General features: G+C 39.7%; 1 protein-coding gene across 5 annotated transcripts in view; it reads left to right on the top strand.

The window, feature by feature from the left end:
- The window catches only part of LIN9 (lin-9 DREAM MuvB core complex component), a 64,130-nt gene that overhangs the window by 21,066 nt on the left and 23,109 nt on the right, over positions 1-19,955 (top strand). For all 5 annotated transcript variants that reach the window (XM_045796711.2, XM_045796685.2, XM_045796706.2 and 2 more), the window contains 4 exons: positions 4,270-4,427; positions 16,793-16,926; positions 18,996-19,115; positions 19,407-19,508. In XM_045796711.2, coding sequence (XP_045652667.1) covers positions 4,270-4,427; positions 16,793-16,926; positions 18,996-19,115; positions 19,407-19,508 — 514 coding nt within the window. The remainder of the gene's footprint in view (positions 1-4,269; positions 4,428-16,792; positions 16,927-18,995; positions 19,116-19,406; positions 19,509-19,955) is intronic.

Here is a 19,955-nt window from a genome sequence, read left to right as displayed (position 1 = left end):
TGCTATCTCAAAAAAACAAACCCCAGAAAGAAAAATCAATTGAATCTATCCAATATGTTGTTTTCTGAAAATTACTTTTCATGTGAAATGACTTTTCCTTATGTAGTGTTATCTTGCTTTCTAACACATTGGAAAACCGTATATTACTTTCGAGTGAAATTTTGAAATCTGTTAGATTAGTTCTCATATTATGTCTCTCTGCCTAGTAAAAGCATGCACAAGACTCTTTCACTGTAGATGGTGGGAAAATCCAGGGAAGGCATGGAAATATAGAGTGACTTGGGCAAGTAGAAACAGAATTTAATTTTAATGATTTCTGTAGATTGTGATGAAATGCAAGGAGAACTTTTAATTGAACTGGTAATATTTTATTTCTGTATTAAAAGATGACCTTGGTGATGATGTTTTTAATATTTTCCTCATTTATAAGAACACACACACACACACACACACACACACACACACACACTGGAATATTACTCAACCATAAAAAAGAATGAAACCTTGCCATTTGCAGCAACATGGATGGACCTCGAGCGTATTATGCTAAGTGAAATAAGTCAGACAAAGAAAGACAAATACCATATGATTCACTCATGTTTAGAAACGAAAACACGAAAAAAGGGGCACCTGGGTGGCTCAGTTGGTTGAGCGTCTACCTTCTCGGGTCATGATCCCGAGGTCTTGGGATTGAGACCTGTATCGGGCTCTCTGCTCAATGCGGAGCCTGCTTCTCCCTCTCCCTCTGCTACTCCCCCTGCTTGTTCTCTCTCACTGGCTCTCTCTGTCAAATAGATAGATAAAATCTTAAAAAAAAAAAGACAAAAAACCTCTTAAATACAGAGAACAGACTTGGTGGTTAGCAGAGGGGAGGTGGGTAAAATAAGTATAGGGAATTAAGAGGTACAGACTTCCAGTTATAAAAAGAACAAGTCATGGAGATTAAAAAGAAAAGTACAGGGGCGCCTGGGTGGCACAGCGGTTAAGCGTCTGCCTTCGGCTCAGGGCGTGATCCCAGCGTTCTGGGATCGAGCCCCACGTCAGGTTCCTCCACTGGGAGCCTGCTTCTTCCTCTCCCACTCCCCCTGCTTGTGTTCCCTCTCTCGCTGGCTGTCTCTATCTCTGTCGAATAAATAAATAAAATCTTTAAAAAAAAAATTAAAAAAAGAAAAGTACAGCATAGGGAATATAATCAATAATATTGTAATAGCACGTGGTGACAGGTGTCAACTACACTTATTGTGGTCCGCATTGAATAGTGTTTAAAATTGTCAGCTCGTTATATTGTACACCCGAAACTACTATAACACTGTATGTCATTTTCACATCAATGAAAAAAATGCAAAAAAAGAATAAACCCCATTAACAAATTGCTGAATGATTTCAGTAGATGCTTCACCAAAGATCTAAGGATGTCAAAGAAATACTAGAGAAGATATTCAACATATTAGTCCATAGAAAAATGCAAATGAACCCACAGTGTCTAAAATTTACAAGATTAAGCATACCAAGTGTTGGTGAGGCTATAGGGAAACTTGGAATCCTATGTGCTGCTGAGGGGAATTATAAAATGGTGTAACCACTTTGAAAAACTGATGATTTCTCTTTTGTTTTTTAAAGACTATTTTTTTGAGAGAATTTTAGGTTCACAACAAAATTGAGAGGAGAGATTTCCCGTATACTCCCTGCCCCCACAAGTACCCGGCTTTCCTTACCAGTATCTTCCACCACAGCGATACACTATGACAGTTGATGCGTCTGTATCAGCACATCATAATCTCCCAAGTCCATAGTTTACATTAGGGTTTACTCTTGGTTTTGTATTCTGTGGGTTTTGAAAAAATGTGTAATGACATAATATCTATCATTATAATGTCATACACAGTATTTTCACTGCTCTAATAATGTTTTGTGCTCCACTTATTCCTTCCTCTCCCCATGGCCCCAGCTCATGCCAACTGCTGATCTTTTTACTGTCTCCAGAGTTTTGCATGTTCCAGAATGTCATGTGTTGGAATCATACCGTATGCAGCCTTTTCAGATTGGCTTCTTTCGCTTAGTAATGTGCATTTCAGGTTCCTCTGTATCTTTCATGGCTTGATAGTTCATCCTTTTTTGTGCCAAATAATATTCCATTGTCTAAATATACTACTGTTTTTTTATCCATTCACTTACTAAGGGACATCTTGGTTGCTTCCAAGTTTTGGCAATTATGAGTAAAACTGATGTAAACATCCGTGTTAAGGTTTTGGTGTGGACATAAGTTTTCAGCTCATCTGGGTAGATACCAAGAGTGTGGTTTCTGGATTGTATGGCAAGACTGTTTAGTTTTATAAGAAACCACCAAACTATCTTCCAAAGTGGTCATGCCATTTTGCATTCCCATCAGAATGAATGGGAGTTGCTGTTGTTCCACATCCTTGCCAACATTTGGCGTTGTCTGTGTTCCAGTCATTCTAATAGATGTGTAGCAATGTCTCATTTAATTTGCATATCCCTGATGACATATGATGTGGAGCATCAAATTGGCTTGTCATCTGTATATCTTCTTTGGTAATATTTGACTTCTTTGGTTTCTTAAAAGGTTAAACTTACACTGACCATATGACCCAGCCGTTCTACTCCTAGGTATTTAGTTAAGAGAAATAAAAGCGTATGTTTATACAAAAACCTATACAGAAATGTTTGTATCAACTTGGTTGTAATAACTGCAAACTGGAAACAACGCAAATGTCTACCAATAGGTGAATGGATAAACAAATTACGACACATTCAAAGAGAAGGATACTGTTCTCCAATAAAAAGAATGAACCATTGAGGGGCGCCTGGGTGGCTCAGTCGGTGAAGTGTCTGCCTTTGGCTCAGGTCATGATCCCAGTGTCTTGGGGTCGAGTCCTGCGTCGGGCTCCCTGAGCAGGGAGCCTGCTTCTCCCTTTCCTCCCCGCTCGTGCTCTCTCTTGCCATCTCTGTCACTATCTCTGTCTGTCTCTCTCAAATAAATAAAATCTTTAAAAACAAGAAAAAAAGAATGAACCGTTGATACATGTAACAACATGGGTTAATCTTGGAATAATTATGCTGAGTGAAAGAAGCCTGACAGAAGAGCTCATAGGAGATGAGCTCGTTGATATAAAAGTTTAGAAGATAGAAACTACAATGACAGAAAGCAACCTAGTGATTGCTTGAGAAGTGGGAGGGATGTGAAGGAGGGATAATAAAGTGCCACAAGGAAACCTTGGGGAGTGATTGATACCTTCGCACGTTCATTATCTTGTCTGTGATGATGGTTTTGCGGATATGTATTTCGTGGCATGAAAGCTATGTTTAAGTTACTTGGGTTCATCCTAGTATTTAAAAATAGAAGTAAGTTAGCCCTTAAAGATAAGAGTAAATTCAGTATTTATGCTTTAAGGCAGGAAGTATGATTAAACATTTACACAGTGGTAAGCCTCATCTTTGGTTCTATACTGGTGTGCTCCCTGGGTCACAGGAAAAATACCATGTTCTTCTGAATAGGATATTATAATTGAACTTCATCCCAGGAGGAAACCTGGGATCCAGATGCAGTGTTGTTAAAGGATGGTGAACAAATCCTCCTGCGTTGTAGGAAAGGATGATGTAGACTTGCTTATAAATCTTTAAGTCTTGCAAAGTCCTGTTTTTAAAAAGATATAATTTACTTTGAAGAGAAACAATTATTATTTCTAAGAACTCATTCTTAAATACATTACTCAAAAAAAAGAGAGGAAAAGAGGGAATGGTGAGATGGATGGTCTGATTTCAAGGGGTTTTTTAAAATTTATTTTTATTTTTTAAAAATATTTTATTTGAGAGAGAGTGAGCAAGAGAGAGAGAGAACAAGGAGGGGGAGGAGCAGAGGGAGAGGGAGAAGCAGGCTCCCTACTGAGCAGGGAGCTGGAGGCGGTGCTCGATCCTGGGATTCCAGGATCACGACCTGAGCCAAGGGCAGACACTCAACTGACTAAGCTACCCAGGCACCCCTATTTTTTTTTTTTAAGATTTATTCACTTTTGAGAGAGAGAGTGCGAGTGATCATGGGATGGGACAGAGGGAGAGGGAGAGAGAAACTTTAGCAGACTCCTCACTGAGCTCAGAGTCCGACCTGGGCCTTGATCTCACAACCCTGAGATCCTGACCTGAGCCGAAACTAAGAGTCAAATGCTCAACCGACCGTGCCACCTAGGGGCCCCCTGATTTCAAGTTTTTGTATAGGATAGTTATCAGTTTATATGATTTTTATAATTCTAGATGTTCTTCTGCATTTTTTGAGGAAGAGAGATCTGCATTAAAACAGAAACGACAGAAAATAAGGCTGTTACAACAAAGGAAAGTTGCAGATGTTTCCCAGTTCAAAGATCTCCCAGATGAAATTCCTTTGCCCCTGGTTATTGGAACCAAAGTTACAGGTAAGTGAACATAAGCTCATGACCATTTTGCTTTATAACTTTTCACCAGACAACTACTAGATAACCACTGGACAAAGGGCTTTTAAATTTTAAAAGCTGAAACTCTAGTGCTACAGCAGGGTACCGTAGAAGTTACTATTTCCTCATCTGTGGCATCTGGTTCTTAAACTACTTGGGAAAAAGTGTACTGGTTCAGAGCAGCGTCTTCGACAGCATAAACTAAAGCAAACTGCCACAAAGATGAAATTTAAAACTCACTGGAATAAGCATCTCTCTACCTTGTTTAAATTTTTAAAATTTTAAATTGTTCTGTCTTTTGCCTTCACATCATTTATTTTCCTTTCTAACCAATCTCCAATGGTTAGTTCACAAGTACCATTGTTTTCGTGCTCTTTGGGTTTAGGGATGGTCCGTTTCTAGTGACTGAATAGTAATTACTCAGTAGGTAGTTTGCTCAGAATTTTAAGGGTGTAAAGTCTGTCACCTCATAGATGTGATTCTGTGTGTTCCATTCAGTTATGACACGGAAGGAAAGTACCACCGAAATCTCAAGTTTAAGTTAATCCTTAATAATTTGGTAAAGTAAAATTACAATTTATGGAATATAGGAAATAACAAGGTGTTAAGTGAGTAGGTAAATTAGTAGCTGTATTGAAAGGGATTAAAAAATGGTTGGATTTATCAAAGAATATTTTCTGGATGAAAGGTAACCTCGAGTGACATATTAATATCACTTTTTCTGGTTATAAAAGTGGTACGTGTTTCCATTATATTTAAAAATGGGTAATTAAGAGGAAAGGTAGATAAGAGAGAGGAGACTTTATTGTGCGTATGAAATGCAGGTAGACAAGAGAAGAATAGATTTGGTCATAACTTACCGTGACAACTTAACCATGTACAGAAGTTACAGATGATCTCTCGCTCAACAAAATTAGTGTGGGGGTGAGATTGGAGATGAAGTGAGGAGGAGATTGTATTCTTGAAAAAATACATTAGTTCTAAAAACCCCGTATAAATAACTACAGATAAAAAGTGTGCAATACAACTACAAATCAGAGAAGTGTTAGAATGCATAGTATGACATAGAAGTTAATTGTTCAGAATTTTAAGGACTGACAGTTTTATGGAGGGTCTGTAAGTAGGTATTCTCGTTACAGTGGAGAATAGGTCGGACAGGATGTATAAAGATATGAGAAAACTTTGGGATGCCTGGGTGGCTCAGTCATTTAAGGGTCTGCCTTCGGCTCAGGTCATGATCCCAGGGTCCTGGGATCGAGTTCCATGTCGGGCTCTCTGCTCAGCAGGAAGTCTGCTTCTCCCTTTGCCTGCCCCTCCCCCGGCTTGTGCTCTTTCTGTCTGTCAAATAAATAAATAAAATCTTCTAAAAAAATGCCTAACACTATGCTGTCTTTAAAAATTATACTTAAAATATAAAATCACCGATAGATTAAAAGCAAAAGGGTAAAAAAGATACGCCATGCAGATATTGACCCTAGATAGTTGAACTGGCTATATTAACATTAGACAAAATAGATTTCAAGACAAGGCGTATTACCAGAGAGAGGGGGAGAGGAATATTTGGTAATGATAAAAAGGTCAATCAGCAGAAAAATGCAACAATCCTAATATACATTCATTAGTAAGTCCTTCATAACAGAACTTTACTTAAAGCAAAAACTGAGACAACTGAAGGAAGTCATATACAAATCAACAGTCATAGTTGTAAATTTTGTCACCTCTCTACCAGTAACTGAGAAGAGGAAAAAAAAATCAGTACAGGGGTGCCTGGGGTGGCTCAGTCATTAAGCGTCTGCCTTCAGCTCGGGTCACGATCCCAGCAACCTGGGATTGAGCCCCGCATCGGGCTCCCTGCTCCGCAGGAAGCCTGCTTCTTCCTCTCCCACTCCCCCTGCTTGTGTTCCCTCTCTCGCTGCCTCTCTCTCTGTCAAATAAATAAATAAGATCTTTAAAAAAAAAAATCAGTACAAATATAGAGAATCTGAAAAACACTGTCAATTACGATGGTCCAATTGATACATTTTTTTTTTTAAGATTTTATTTATTCATTCGACAGAGAGAGACAGCCAGCGAGAGAGGGAACACAAGCAGGGGGAGTGGGAGAGGAAGAAGCAGGCTCCCAGCGAGGAGCCCGATGTGGGGCTCGATCCCGGAACACCGGGACCACGCCCTGAGCCGAAGGCAGCCACTTAACGACTGCACTACCCCGGTGCCCCCAATTGATACATTTTTAAAAGATTTTATTTATTTATTTGAGAGAGAGAGGAGGGACAGAGGGACCCTGAGATCATGACCTCAGCTGAAGGCAGACGCTTAACCGACTGAGCCATCCAGGCGCCCAGATCCAATTGATATTTTTGAACACTAAGCCGCAAAACTGTAGAATACAGATTCCTTGCACATGCACATGATTTGTTTCTCAAAACAGACCATCTGCTGGCAATGTCAATAAATTTTACGAGATTGAAATCATACATAGAATTTCTCTGAACACAACAGAATTTAATTAGAAAGTGAAACAGTGAATCCTGAAGACATTCAAATATTTGGGAATTAAGGATTCTACTTCTTTTTTTTTTTTTTTTATCTTTTTTTTTTAAGATTTTATTTATTTATTTGACAGAGAGAGACAGCCAGCAAGAGAGGGAACACAAGCAGGGGGAGTCGGAGAGGGAGAGGAAGAAGCAGGCCTCCAGAGGAGGAGCCTGACGTGGGGCTCGATCCTAGAACGCTGGGATCACGCCCTGAGCCAAAGGCAGAGGCTTAACGACTGTGCCACCCAGGCGCCCCAAGGATTCTACTTCTAAATAACTCCTATGTAAAAAGAGAAAGTTCAAGGGAAAATAGCAAATACTTCTAATATAAAAATACAGCATGTAAAAATTCGTGGGGTGCACTAAACAGTAGTTGCAGGGAAATTTACAGTTTTAAATGCTTATATCAGAAAAAAGTGCTTACATGTTTTTAAAAAACTATTTAAATTTGCATTTTAAGAAACTAGAGAATAAACCCACAGCTAACATCATACTCAACAGGGAGACATTGAGAGCTTTCCCTCTAAGATCAGGAATAAGACAAGGGTAGCCACTCTCACCAACGTAGTACTAGACGTCCTAGCCAGAGCAGTTGGGCAAGAAAAAGAAGCAAAGACATCCAGATCAGAAAGGAGGAATTAAAATTGTTTCTATTTACAAATGAAATGATCATATATATAGAAAACCCTGAAGACTCCACCCAAAAACTATTGGAACTGATAAATTCAGTAAAGCTGCAGGATATAAAATCTATATACAAAAATTGTTGCATTTCTATACGCTAATGTTCAAAATACTTGAAAAAGAAAATAAGAAAAAAATCCCATTTATGATGGCATCAAAAACACTAAAATACTTAGGAATAAATTTAAGGAAGTGAAAAATCTATATACTGAAAGCTATAAGACATTGATTAAAGAAACTGAAGACACAAATAAATGGAAAGATACCTCATGCTCAAGGATTTACATTCTCGACATGGTTCGACTGTCCATATTTCCCAAAGCCATCTGTAGACCCAGTGCAGTCCCTGTGAACATTCCAATGGCAGGCGTCTGGGTGGCTCAGTCGGTTAAGTGTCTGCCTTCAGCTCAGATCATGATCCCAGGGTCCCTCTGTCCCTCCTCTCTCTCTGTCTCTCTCAAATAAATAAAATCTTAAAAAAAAAAAAAGTCATTTCTGCCAAGATTGACCTGTTGAGGCAGACAGTCCAAATCACAGCAGACATTTTCTTTTTTTAAATTGAAATTGATATGCTTATTCTAATGTTTATATGGAAATGGGAAGGGCAGCCTAACCCAGAAGTGGATCCACACATATGTGCTATTGACTTCCTACGTCATCAAAGCATTTCAGTGGAAAGGAAGGGCATTCCAACAATGCTGGAGCAATTAGATGTCCATATGAACCTTGATGCTTCCTCACACCACACAAAAAGACTTTACCTGAGATGGACCAAAGAGCGAAACATAAAAGCTAAAATTATAAAGCTTCTATAAGTAAACACAGGAAAATATCCTTGTGATTCGTAAGTAGGCAGAAATTTCTTGGATCTGACAAAATAACAAAAAAAGATGATTTTTAGGCTTAACTTAAAAACTTTTGCTCATTAAAAGCCACCATTAAGAAAATAAGTAGGCAGGCAGGCCACATATTGGGAATAAATATTTCCAAAATGTATATCCGAAAAAAGACTTGTATCTAGAAATTATTAAGAACTCTGTAAGTTAGTAATAAAAAGACAGTCTGGTTCAAATAACTAGACAAAACACTTGAATAGACACTTCCCAAAGGAAGATATATGAATGGTGCAGAAGCACATGAGAAAGTACTCAACATCATCAGGAAAATGCACATTAAAAGCACAGTGAAGTACCACCCCCCACCCCCAGGATGGCTAACACTGAAACAGCTAGTAACACCAAGGGCTGTCAGGGATGCAGAGCTACCGTAATTCCTGGCCTCTTTTGGTGGCGTTGTGAAATGGTCTACCACTTTGGAGAAAAGTCTGGCACTGTTTTACAAAATTAAACTTATGCCTGCCCTATGATCCAGCTGTTCTCCTCCAAAGTATTTACTTAAGAGAAGTGAAAACAGCTGTCCATAGATGGATAGCTATGTGCTAGAATGTTCATAATTTTAAAGCCAAAACCTGAAGTCAACTTAACAACAGGAAGATGGATAGATGTAGTATTTTCTTATGATGGAATATAAATTGGTAATTAAGAGAAACTACTGACACATAGATTAACTTCCGACAATATGCTGAGTAAAAGAGGCTGAAAACCATAGAATGCATATCGTTAGGTTTTCATTTCTATGAAGTTGTAGAATGAGCAAAATTAATTCATGGCAGAAAAATACCAGGAAAGCAGTTCTGCTGAAGAAGGGATTGGTTGGGAAGGGGGAACTTTCCGGAATGATAGGAATATTCTGTGACTTGATAAAGGTTTGTTTTACATGGATATTTGCCATAATTTATAGAATTATACACTTAAATTTAGATTTCACTGTATATAAATTTTACCTAGAAAGAAAAGTGCTATAAACAAACAAAATTCCACATTCCTTACTGCAAAAAATTTTTTAGTGAACAAGTAGTAGTAGACTGATTTCTTCCCCCCAAACAATAACAAAATGAATTTTAAAAGCATATTTGCTGTAAGAGCAAAGCAGGCAGGTAAAAAGTGACTGGACTTTGTAAATGGCTCCTAGTGCAGAGGGAAGAGCAGAGGATTTCTGATCAACACCAAGGTGCTCAACATGATGGGAAAGCCGAGTAGTGGAGAAGTTTTGGGGAAATGTCTAGACACCACAGTGTAGCACACCATACAGGAAATTGTTCATTAGGTGTCCATTACTCCGAATGGCTCTAGAACTAGCACGCTGTGCAGTCAGAGAACTCGCAGGCACTCGCAGCTCAAGCCAAGGGTGGGACCCAGGCCTCAGCAAAGATGTTCTGAAAAGTTTGTGGGGCCACCCGAGCCCCGGGGTGAGGGGTCCTTCCCCTGCCTTGTTCATCTGCCGCATGGGGAGCACTTCACTCCCCCTATAACTGGTAGGCTGCCCCTCTTCCTCAGCCCCTTCCATAATCCCACCTGGAACCCACAGTGACTTCCCACAGTCTTCCCACCATGGCGTTTGGATCCTCTCCCTGGCATCCACCCAGCGTTTTGTCCTGGGTTTGAGAACCTACATTCATTCGCGCTGGCTTGGTGAAGGCTCACTACCGTTCCCATGTGTGGGGTCCACATCAGGCTTTCTGCCGTGACCATTAAAATGAGGACAACTAGCAAAAAAAAAAAAAAAAAAGATTTGAAATAATTTGTTAGGAAACTGTAAGAGTCTGAAGTGTCCCAAAGGTAATGTAATTTGTCTAAGTCAAAGGGGTAAAGGGAAAGAGACCATCAGACAAACAGGAAAAACAGGATTTACAGCAATAAATAGAGTTAAGATTTGACAGTTTCTTGTTAACCCAAACTCTTGAGTGCTAGCGCATAGCCGAGGTCCTGACCCATAATCTTTAAAGCTGCCCCTTGATGTCTGTAATGAAATTACTTTCTAGATTTTCGGGATGCCATTAGGTATATTCACCACATTACCAGCAAACCATCTGCTGTGCTTCAAGAACTGCATCTTGGGGCGCCTGGGTGCCTCAGTCGGTTGAGCATCTGCCTTCGGCTCAGGTCATGATCTCAGGGTCCTGTGATCAAGCCCCGCGTCAGACTCCCTGCTCTGCGGGAGCCTGCTTCTCCCTCTCCTGTGCCCCTCACCCCGCTCATGCATGCTCTCTCTCTCTTTTTTTTTTAAGATTTTATTTATTTGAGAGAGAGAGGGATGGGGGACAGAAGGAGAAGCAGACTCCCCGCTGAGCAGGGAGCCTGACACGGGGATGTCTTTTCTTATTTTCCTGAACTTGGCTTTCTGACCTAGAGTCTACTTTCTTCCCTGAGTGATCATGTATACTAACGTAGGTTGCTGCTTTTGTTTTTGATTTTTTTTTAGCTTTGCATTGTCAGCACAGCACAGTGATCCCATACAGAAATGATTGTTAAGGGGACCCCTGCGTGGCTCCATTGGTTAAGAGTCCAACTCTTGGTTTCGGCTCAGGTCATGATCTCATGGTGGTAGGATCGAGCCCCGAGTTGGGCTGTGGACTCAATGCAGAATGTGTTTGAGAGTCTCTCTCCTTCTCTCCGTTCATATGTGCATGTTCTTTCTCTCTCTCTAAAATAAATAAATCAGTCTTAAAAAAATAAAAAAGAAATGACTGTTAAGGAGAAAGCTGCTACATTAGAGACAAAGAAGTTTAAAACAAAATATTTTTAAAGTTTTTGAACCAGTTAAGTAAAACTGAATAGAAGTTAGGGGCGCCTGGGTGGCTCAGTCATTAAGCGTCTGCCTTCGGCTCAGGGCGTGATCCCAGCATTATGGGATCGAGCCCCACATCAGGCTCCTCCACTCGGAGCCTGCTTCTTCCTCTCCCACTCCCCCTGCTTGTGTTCCCTTTCTCGCTGGCTGTCTCCCTCTCTGTCAAATAAATAAATAAAATCTTTAAAAAAAAAACTGAATAGAAGTTAATCATCGCTTGAACAGATAGATACTCCTGTAATAATAGGGGAGCCTGACTTGTACTTTAGATACAGATCTGTGGAAGAGGGGCATAAATGTCATCTGCAGGGGTACCTGGGTGGCTCAGTCAGCTAAGTGTCTGCCTTGGGCTCAGGTCACGATCCCGGTGTCAGTCCTGCGATCGAGCCCCACATCAGGCTCCCTGCTCAGCGGGGAGCCTGCTTTTCCCTCTCCTCCCTGCTCATGCTCTCTCTCACTATCTCTGTTTCTCTGTCTCAGATAAATAAATACAATCTTAAAAAAAAAAAAGGATCATCTGCAGATAATCTATTAAGAATGTGGCAATAGTTTTTTTTCTTGATTTATGAAAGTAATACATACTCAAAAAAAAAAAAAATCCCCAGAAGTGCAGAGGTGAAACCCCACTCCCCCAATTTTATATTTCTTCCTCTAAAGTTTGGTGTATTTAGTCCCACAATATATGCCAAAATATAAGCTTGTCCTCCCTCCCAATTTTCCCTTGAGAAAAAGAGAGTTAGTTGCTTTATATTTAAATTCTTACATTTTTCATTTTACAAGTATTCTCTCAGATTATTTTACATACCCAAGTGCTTTTTGGTGAAGACTCATTGTTTCTAACATGATTTTGTTGTGGTTTGAGGATGTACTTTGTATGATTTCAGTTCTTTTAAAGTTACTGAGACTCGGGGGCGCCTGGGTGCCTCAGTTGGTTAAGTGTCTGCCTTTGGCTCAGGTCATTATCCCAGGGTTCTGGGGTCGAGTCCTGTATTGGACTCCCTGCTCAGCGAGGAACCTGCTTCTCCCTCTTGTGCGCGCACTCTCTCTCTCTCTGACATATAAATAAATAAAATCTTAAAAAAAATAAAGTTATTGAGACTTGTTTTATAGCCTAACAGATGGTCTGTCTTACACAATGTCCCATGTGTGTTTCAGAGGACAGTTGGGTCAGTATTCATATATGTTAGTTAGACATGTGGTTGAGAGTATTGTTCATATCTTCTATACACTAATTGATTTTCTGTCTCATTGTTGTATTACTGAGAAAGAAATACTAAAATCTGTTTTGTTTTACCATTCTGTCAGTTTTTGCTTTATGTATTTCGGTGCTCTATTAAGGTGTACATACACATTTATATTTGTCATATTTTCCTGATATATTGACCCTTTCGTCATTATGAAATGTCCTTTTTTGTTTCTAGTAATATTCCTAATTTTTATTTTTGTCTGTTACTAGTATAGCCATTCCACGACTCCTACAATGATTGTTACCCTGGCGCATCTTCTTCCATCTTGTCACTTTCAGCCTCTTTGTGTCTTTGAATCTAAAGCATGTCTCAGACATTTAGAAATATATAGACAGCATATAGTTCAGTCTTGCTTTTTTTTAAATCCAGTCTGCAAACCTCTGCTTTTTGATGAGTTTTTAGTCCATTCACGTTTCATGTAATTGTTGATATGGTTGTGTTTATGTCCGTGCCTTTGCTGTTTGTTTACAGTATGTCTCGTCTCTTATGTTCCTTTGTACCTCGTTTGCTGCCTTCTTTTGTGTTAAACAGATATTTTTTACTATACAATTTTAATTTTTCTTTTGTTATTTTTTGAGGTGTGTGTGTGTTTGTGTTTGCTCTAAGCAATATGATGCATTTTTAACATATCGCAACCTAGCAAAGGTTAATTACTGACTTCTGGTAAAATATAGCAACTTTGCTTCAGTATATCACCATTTCTTCCCATTTCCTTTTTACTGTCATCGTCATCTATATTGCATTTATGTCTGTGATAAACCTGGGAAGTCAGTATTATAATTATTGCTTTAAGTGATCTTGTTTTTAAAATGAAATTAAGAGAACAGGGGGAAAAATTCTGTGTGTGTGTGTATTGTACACATAGCTTTTTATGTGCACTTACATATTTACCATTTCTGGTGTTCTTCTTTCCTCACTGTGGATTTTAGTTAATGTCTGGTATTTCCTTTTATCCCAAAGGGTGTTTTTTAGTATTTCATCTTAATTTGTTTAGTAGCAACAGATTCTCTACATTTTTGTTTATCAGAGAATGTCTTTATTTCTCCTACATTTGTGAAGAATAGTTTCATGGGATGCAGAATTCTTGCCTGTTTTTTCTTGTTGGCACATTGAATGTATTGCTCTGCTGCCCTCTGACCTTCCTTGCTTCTGAGGAGATAGTTTCTAGTGAGATGTACCTGTTAATTGTGTGGCTCTTCTTCTATATGTGATGTCATTTTTCTCTTGATGCTTTCAATAGTCTCTCTCTGTCCTTGGATTTTGGGAATTTCACTACGATGTTTTAGGTTTGATGCTCTTTGTATTTCATTGAGCTCTTTGAAAGTTCAGTGAGCTTCTTGCATTGGTAGGTTAATTTGTTAATCAAATATGGGAGATTTTTGGCCATCAATTCTTCAAATATATTTTCTGCTTCTTTCTGTCTTTTGGGACTTTCATTACAAATATGTTGGTAACCCGATATCTTCCCGTAGGTGTCTGAGGCTCTGTTCTCTTTCTTCCAATCTTTTTCTCTCTGTTCTTTGGATTGCGTAATTTCTGTTGGTTTCTTCTTAATAGGTCATAGTCCAGACTTCTACAATACATTATTTGAAACATTCACTGCTTCTTCTGCTATCTCAAGTTTGCTCTTTACCTCGAGAATTCTCATTTGGTTCTTTTGTAGGTTCTGTTTGTTGAGATGTCCTATCAAGTATTGTCATCTTTATTTTAATTCTCTGATCATAGTTACAGTATCTACTTTTGAAGCCTTCGCTAAATCTGTCATTTCTGTCAATTTCTACTTAATACCCTTTTTATCCTGAGTAAGAGTCATGCTTTTTTATTTCATTACATGTCTAGTCATTTTTGGTAGAAAATGTGACATTTTAGGGGCGCCTGAGTGGCTCAGTCATTAAGCATCTGCCTTCGGCTCAGGTACGATCCCAGTGTTCTGGGATCGAGCCCCGCATTGGGCTCTCTGCTCGGCGGGGAGCCTGCTTCTTCCTCTCCCACTCCCCCTGCTTGTGTTCCCTCTCTCGATGCCTCTCTCTCTGTCAAATAAATAAAATCTTTTAAAAAAGAAGAAGAAAGAAAAACTTGACATTTTAGATAATGATTGTAGTAACTCTGCCTTCTATTATTTTTGATAGTTGTGTTTGCTTTAGTAACTTGTCTTGTGCAGCCACTGATGTTCTGCTCAGTTTTTTCATTCTTGTATTTTTAAGCTTGGCTTCCTAGGAGTTGCACCTGTGTCCGTATAACTTAGTGATCAACCAGCGACCTGGGCAGAGGTTGTGAGCAAGCGTCTTCATAAGAAAGGCCTCAGATTGATCTGTGTGTGAGTTGGGAAATACATACAAAGTTGCTGTCAGTTTTCAAGTGAACCTTAGCTTTTACTTTTTACCAGTTTGCCTGCATCTTCTCTTCCCATTCACATAGTTTTCCAGTTAGCTAGAGATTTATGGAGAGCTTTCAGCCCTTGACGGCTCTTTAGTTTCCACGATCTCCCTGTTCTGCCACTCACGTCAGCCAGGACTACACCTTGGGCTTAGAAAACTGGGGGCTTCTCTTATTCTCTCCTGATCAAGTTTACCACTTTCAGGGTCACAGGTTTCACCCATTGGTCCACACTGACTCTGCCCCTTCTGGCAATCACACTCCTGTTTTCATGACAGCCCTTCACTAGTAAAACAATTCTTACCAACCAAGGTCGTGGTGATGGTGAGGGTGTGAATAGCCTCACACAAGAAGGCCACTGACTTCCCCTGTCCCGACCTGAAGCTTTAGCCGTTTTTTAACAGTAAGTGTTTCTTTTTTTTTTTTTTCTTTAAAGATTTATTTATTTATTTGAGAGAGAGCATGAGGGGAGGAGCAGAGGGAGTGGGAGAGAAGCAGGCTCCCCACTGAGTATGGAGCCCGATGTGGGGCTTGATCCCACAACCCCGAGATCCCACAACCCCAAGCCAAAATCAAGAGTTGGACACCCAACCAACTGAGCCACCCAGATGCCCCAACAGTAAACATTTCTTAATTGTTTTTTGCATTTGGTCCCTTTCCAGAACCTCGAAATGGTTGTCTTTGACAATCACAGTCCAGGCGCAGTACAACACCTCTGTTAATACTGGAACAGTGGGAGCACTCCTGAAATTCAAGTTCCTAGATGCCAGCCTTGCAGGCGGGCCTTTCTAAGGATCGCAGTCTTAGGCCTGGTATATTAACCTTATCTGAACATCATCCTGGTCTTTTTTTGATAGTTGAACTGCTCCTAGTGTTTCTTTCTATTTTTTTTAATTAAGATTTTATTTATTTATTTGACAGAGAGAGAGGCAGCGAGAGAGGGGGAGTGGGAGAGGGAGAAGCAGACTTTCTGCTGAGCAGGGAGCCTGATGCAGGGCTTGATCAGAGGATCCCAGAATCATGACCCGAGCCAAAGGCAGATGCTTAACAACTGAGCCACCCAGGTGCCCCGAACTGCTCCTAGTCTCACTTGAATATAATAACCAAAGTTCTTCTGTTGACTTTTTTTTTTTTTCAATTTGGGGTTTAAAGCAGTGATTTAAAAATATTTTCCCCTTGGGCGCCTGGGTGGCTCAGTCAGTTAAGCATCTGCCTTCAGCTCAGGTCATGATCCCAGGATCCTGGGATAGAGTCCCATGTCGGGCTCCCTGCTTAGCTGGGAGTCTGCTTATCCCTCTCCGTCTGCCCCCTCCCCTGCTTGTGTGTGCTCTCTTTCTTTCTCTCAAAAAAATAAATAAAATCTTTAAAAATAAATTTTCCCTGTAGATAATATGATTTCATTCATTTACCTAATTAGTGATCATCATTTTTAAAAAGATTTTATTTATTTATTTGACAGAGAGAGAGAGACCACAAGCAGGGGGAGCAGCAGGCAGAGGGAGAGGGAGAAACAGACTCTCTGCAGAGCAGGAGCCCAACGTGGGACTTGATCCCAGGATCCTGGGTTCATGACCTGAGCTGAAGGCAGACGCTTAACTGACTGAGCCACCCAGGCGCCCCGCCATCATCATTTATAGTTGTAGTTTAAAGATTCTGTTGTTTCTCTAAACCTAAAAGGAAGTACATGCTTTATTTGAAACTAGAATAAACAATGATACTATACTTTCTACATTTTAAATTGCATGCTTAGAGCAGTTTTATATTTGACAATTCGTTGTATCTTCCAAATATCTTAATGCCTTCTTGTTTCTTTTCCCAGCTCGATTACGTGGTGTTCATGATGGTCTCTTCACTGGACAGATAGATGCTGTGGACACTTTTAATGCTACTTATAGAGTAACTTTTGATAGGGCAGGGCTTGGAACCCATACCATCCCTGACTACGAAGTTCTTGTAAGTATTTCATAATGCACTTGTGTCTTATGCCTAGTAAATATTTTATATGGGGTGCCTGGCTGGCTTAGTCGGTAGAGCACATGACTCTTGATCTTGGGCTTGTGAGTTTGAGCCCCCTGTTGGGTGTGGAGATTACTTAAAAATTTTAAAAATCTTTTTTTTTTTTTTAAGATTTTATTTATCTGAGGGAGAGAGAGAGAGAGAGCACGAGCATGGGGAGCAGTAGGCAGAGGGCGAAGCAGGCTCCCTGCTGAGCAGGGAGCCCGATGCAGAGCTTGATCCCAAGACCCTGGGATCAGGTGGACGCTTAACCGAGCCACCCAGGTGCCTCAAAAATTTTTAAAAATCTGAGAAAAAGCAAACCAAAAAACTGTGTTGTGTAGAATTTTCTACAGACTGTATTTTGTGGTAGAATCGAGACTTCAGGTCATGGAGGAAGCGATCCTTAGGAGTTCACAGGCCTGCCTCCTAGGCGCCTTGACCAGAAGTGTGCTCAAGTCTTCAACGTTGTCTAGAAGTGAACATCATCCATTGTACCTTATCCACACAGCATTTTAGTGTGACAGAGCTGATCACTGCTCACTAAATAACCTTGGGGAATAAGCGACATGGCACTTTTATTCCAGCTGTGTTGTTAAACTATGGTCGCCATGCCAAATGATTTTAAAAGTATGAAGTAACATCTTGTACATTAGGATTTGTTCTCCTGTTTTATCCTCAGAATTATGCAGGGTGGCTTTTAATTACCTTCACTTTTTGCATAATGAAACTTAAGACATAGTACATTAAGTAATTTATTCAAGTCTCTAGAGCTGGTTTCCTGGCACGCTAAGACCAGAATCCGGATCTTTTGAATTCTTGGATCAATGCTTTAAACTACTAGGCCATTACTTCACAATCATGTTTGATTTAGCAGTGTCATGAGACTTATGCACCTTTCTAATAAGTCGAAATAATTTTAAGAACTAAGACAACTCTGCAATCTAATAAAGATTTTTAAAAGTTGAATAGTAAACTTTTTTTTAAAGATTTGAAGTCCTCTCTGCACCCAGCATGGGGCTGGAACTCACAACCCACAACTCACATCGAGAATCGCATGCTGTATTGACTGAGCTGGCCAGGCGCCTCAATAATGAACTCTTTATAACAGAATTGTTTGCCACTAAGCATTATGGAAATTGAATTGTTCACTTTTAACCTTCCTTTTTTCATTTCTTTGTTATACATTTGATTTTTAAGGTTTATGGGCACCTGGGTGGCTCAGTTGGTTCAGTATCTGCCTTCGGCTCAGGTCATGATCTCCGGGTCCTGGGATTGAGTCCCATGTCGGGCTCCCTGCTCAGCGGGGAGTCTGCTTCTCCCTCTCCCTCTGCCCTCTGCCGCTCCCCCTGCTTGTGCTCTGTCTCTCACTCAAATGAATTAATAAAATCTTTTAAAAACATCAAAATTTCTTTATCTCCTTAGTGCAAATGTAGAAGAATCTTCTTTTTCTGATACGTACCTTTTAAAAATTAAGACTGTTTATTGTGAGGCTTTCCTTATCAAACATACTTTTTAGAGAGGAAAAATAGGAGAGAAAGAAAATTCGAACTACGTTTGTAGAGCAAAGGACGCCAACCCTAAGTGTTTTTCCTTAAAGGATGCAGTCTTTCAACCCCCCCATCAAAAGAGGAAAATTGCTTTTCCCGTTCATTAATGTGATTTCCTTGATGAGATCGCCCAAATATACCCCGGCCGGATAAGCGCACAGTAGGCAACACCCAGCCGGCCTTCAGCTCACGGCAAGCACCGGCGGCGACAGGACGTTTCATTTCCTAAGTGTTTCCATCCGGTGGTCTTTTTCTTTTCTTAATTCTTCTGTTTTGTGAGTTCAACCTTTTGATAGCAAAGTAGGATTTTCATACTCTGACTTACGTTTTAAGCCCTTTGACCTTTGTAGGATAATAGATTCTGTGATAAATATAACACATGAGCTGGTGGTATTTCCAGCTGCAATGTCACGGGTATAAGGCTAAGATGATCAGTAAAGTTCTTCAAGACTTGTGGACTTTTCTCTTTTCTCGAAGAGTAATGAGCCTCACGAGACGATGCCAATTGCTGCCTTTGGACAAAAACAGCGGCCTTCTCGATTCTTCATGACTCCACCACGGTTACATTATACCCCTCCTCTCCAGTCACCGATTACAGTAAATAATATTTTTTAAATGTCATCAGTAGTTGAAGTGATAATTATGAGTGTGAGTTATGTTTTTATGAAATAGACATCTATTACAGCAACTTCGGGAGGTAGCTACATTATTTTAAGTTGTCAGTTATTAAATAAAATAAGTAAATAGTTGCTTCAACTCTGGAAATATTTTCCTTTTTGTAAGATTTTTAATGTAATATTAATTATAATTGGATTTACTTTTTATCTAAAAATAAAATGCTTTCTTTTGAACAGTCAGTGGTTAAATGATTCCCTTTTATTCCCGTAGGATAATGATCCTTTACTAGGACAGTCACCTTGGAGAAGTAAAATTTCTGGCTCTGACACGGAAACGTTAGGTGGTTTTCCGGTAGAATTCCTTATCCAAGTGGTAAGAATTGCTGAGTATCTTGGCTTGCTTATGAAAAAAACTCAACGTCTTTTGTGTTAATTAAAATTGAAAATTTTTCTATGACCAAATATTTTTACTTTTTTTTTTTCCTTTTAACCATTGTGTTGGTTTTAAGAACCCTGTTATTTCCAGCAAAGCGTGAAAATAAAAGTCAGGGCATCTGGGTGCCTCAGTAGGTTGAGTGTCTGACTCTTGACTTCAGCTCAGGTCGTGATCTCAGCGTTGTGAGATCAAGCCCTGCATGGGGCTCTGCAGTCAGCGAGGAGTCCGCTTGAGATTCTCTCTCTCCCTCTTCCCCTCCCATTCGCTCTTGTTCTCTCTCGCTCGCTAAAAATAATAACAACAACAACAATAATAATAATAATATAATAATAATAATAATAATAATAAAGAAACCTTAAGGAAATAAAAGTCATAACAGCCAAA

Source organism: Ursus americanus, chromosome 2, assembly GCF_024610735.1.
Source record: "Ursus americanus isolate L20-20 chromosome 2, mUrsAme1.1.p, whole genome shotgun sequence".
Classification (NCBI taxonomy): domain Eukaryota; kingdom Metazoa; phylum Chordata; class Mammalia; order Carnivora; family Ursidae; genus Ursus; species Ursus americanus.
This window is presented reverse-complemented; position numbering and strand designations above follow the sequence as displayed.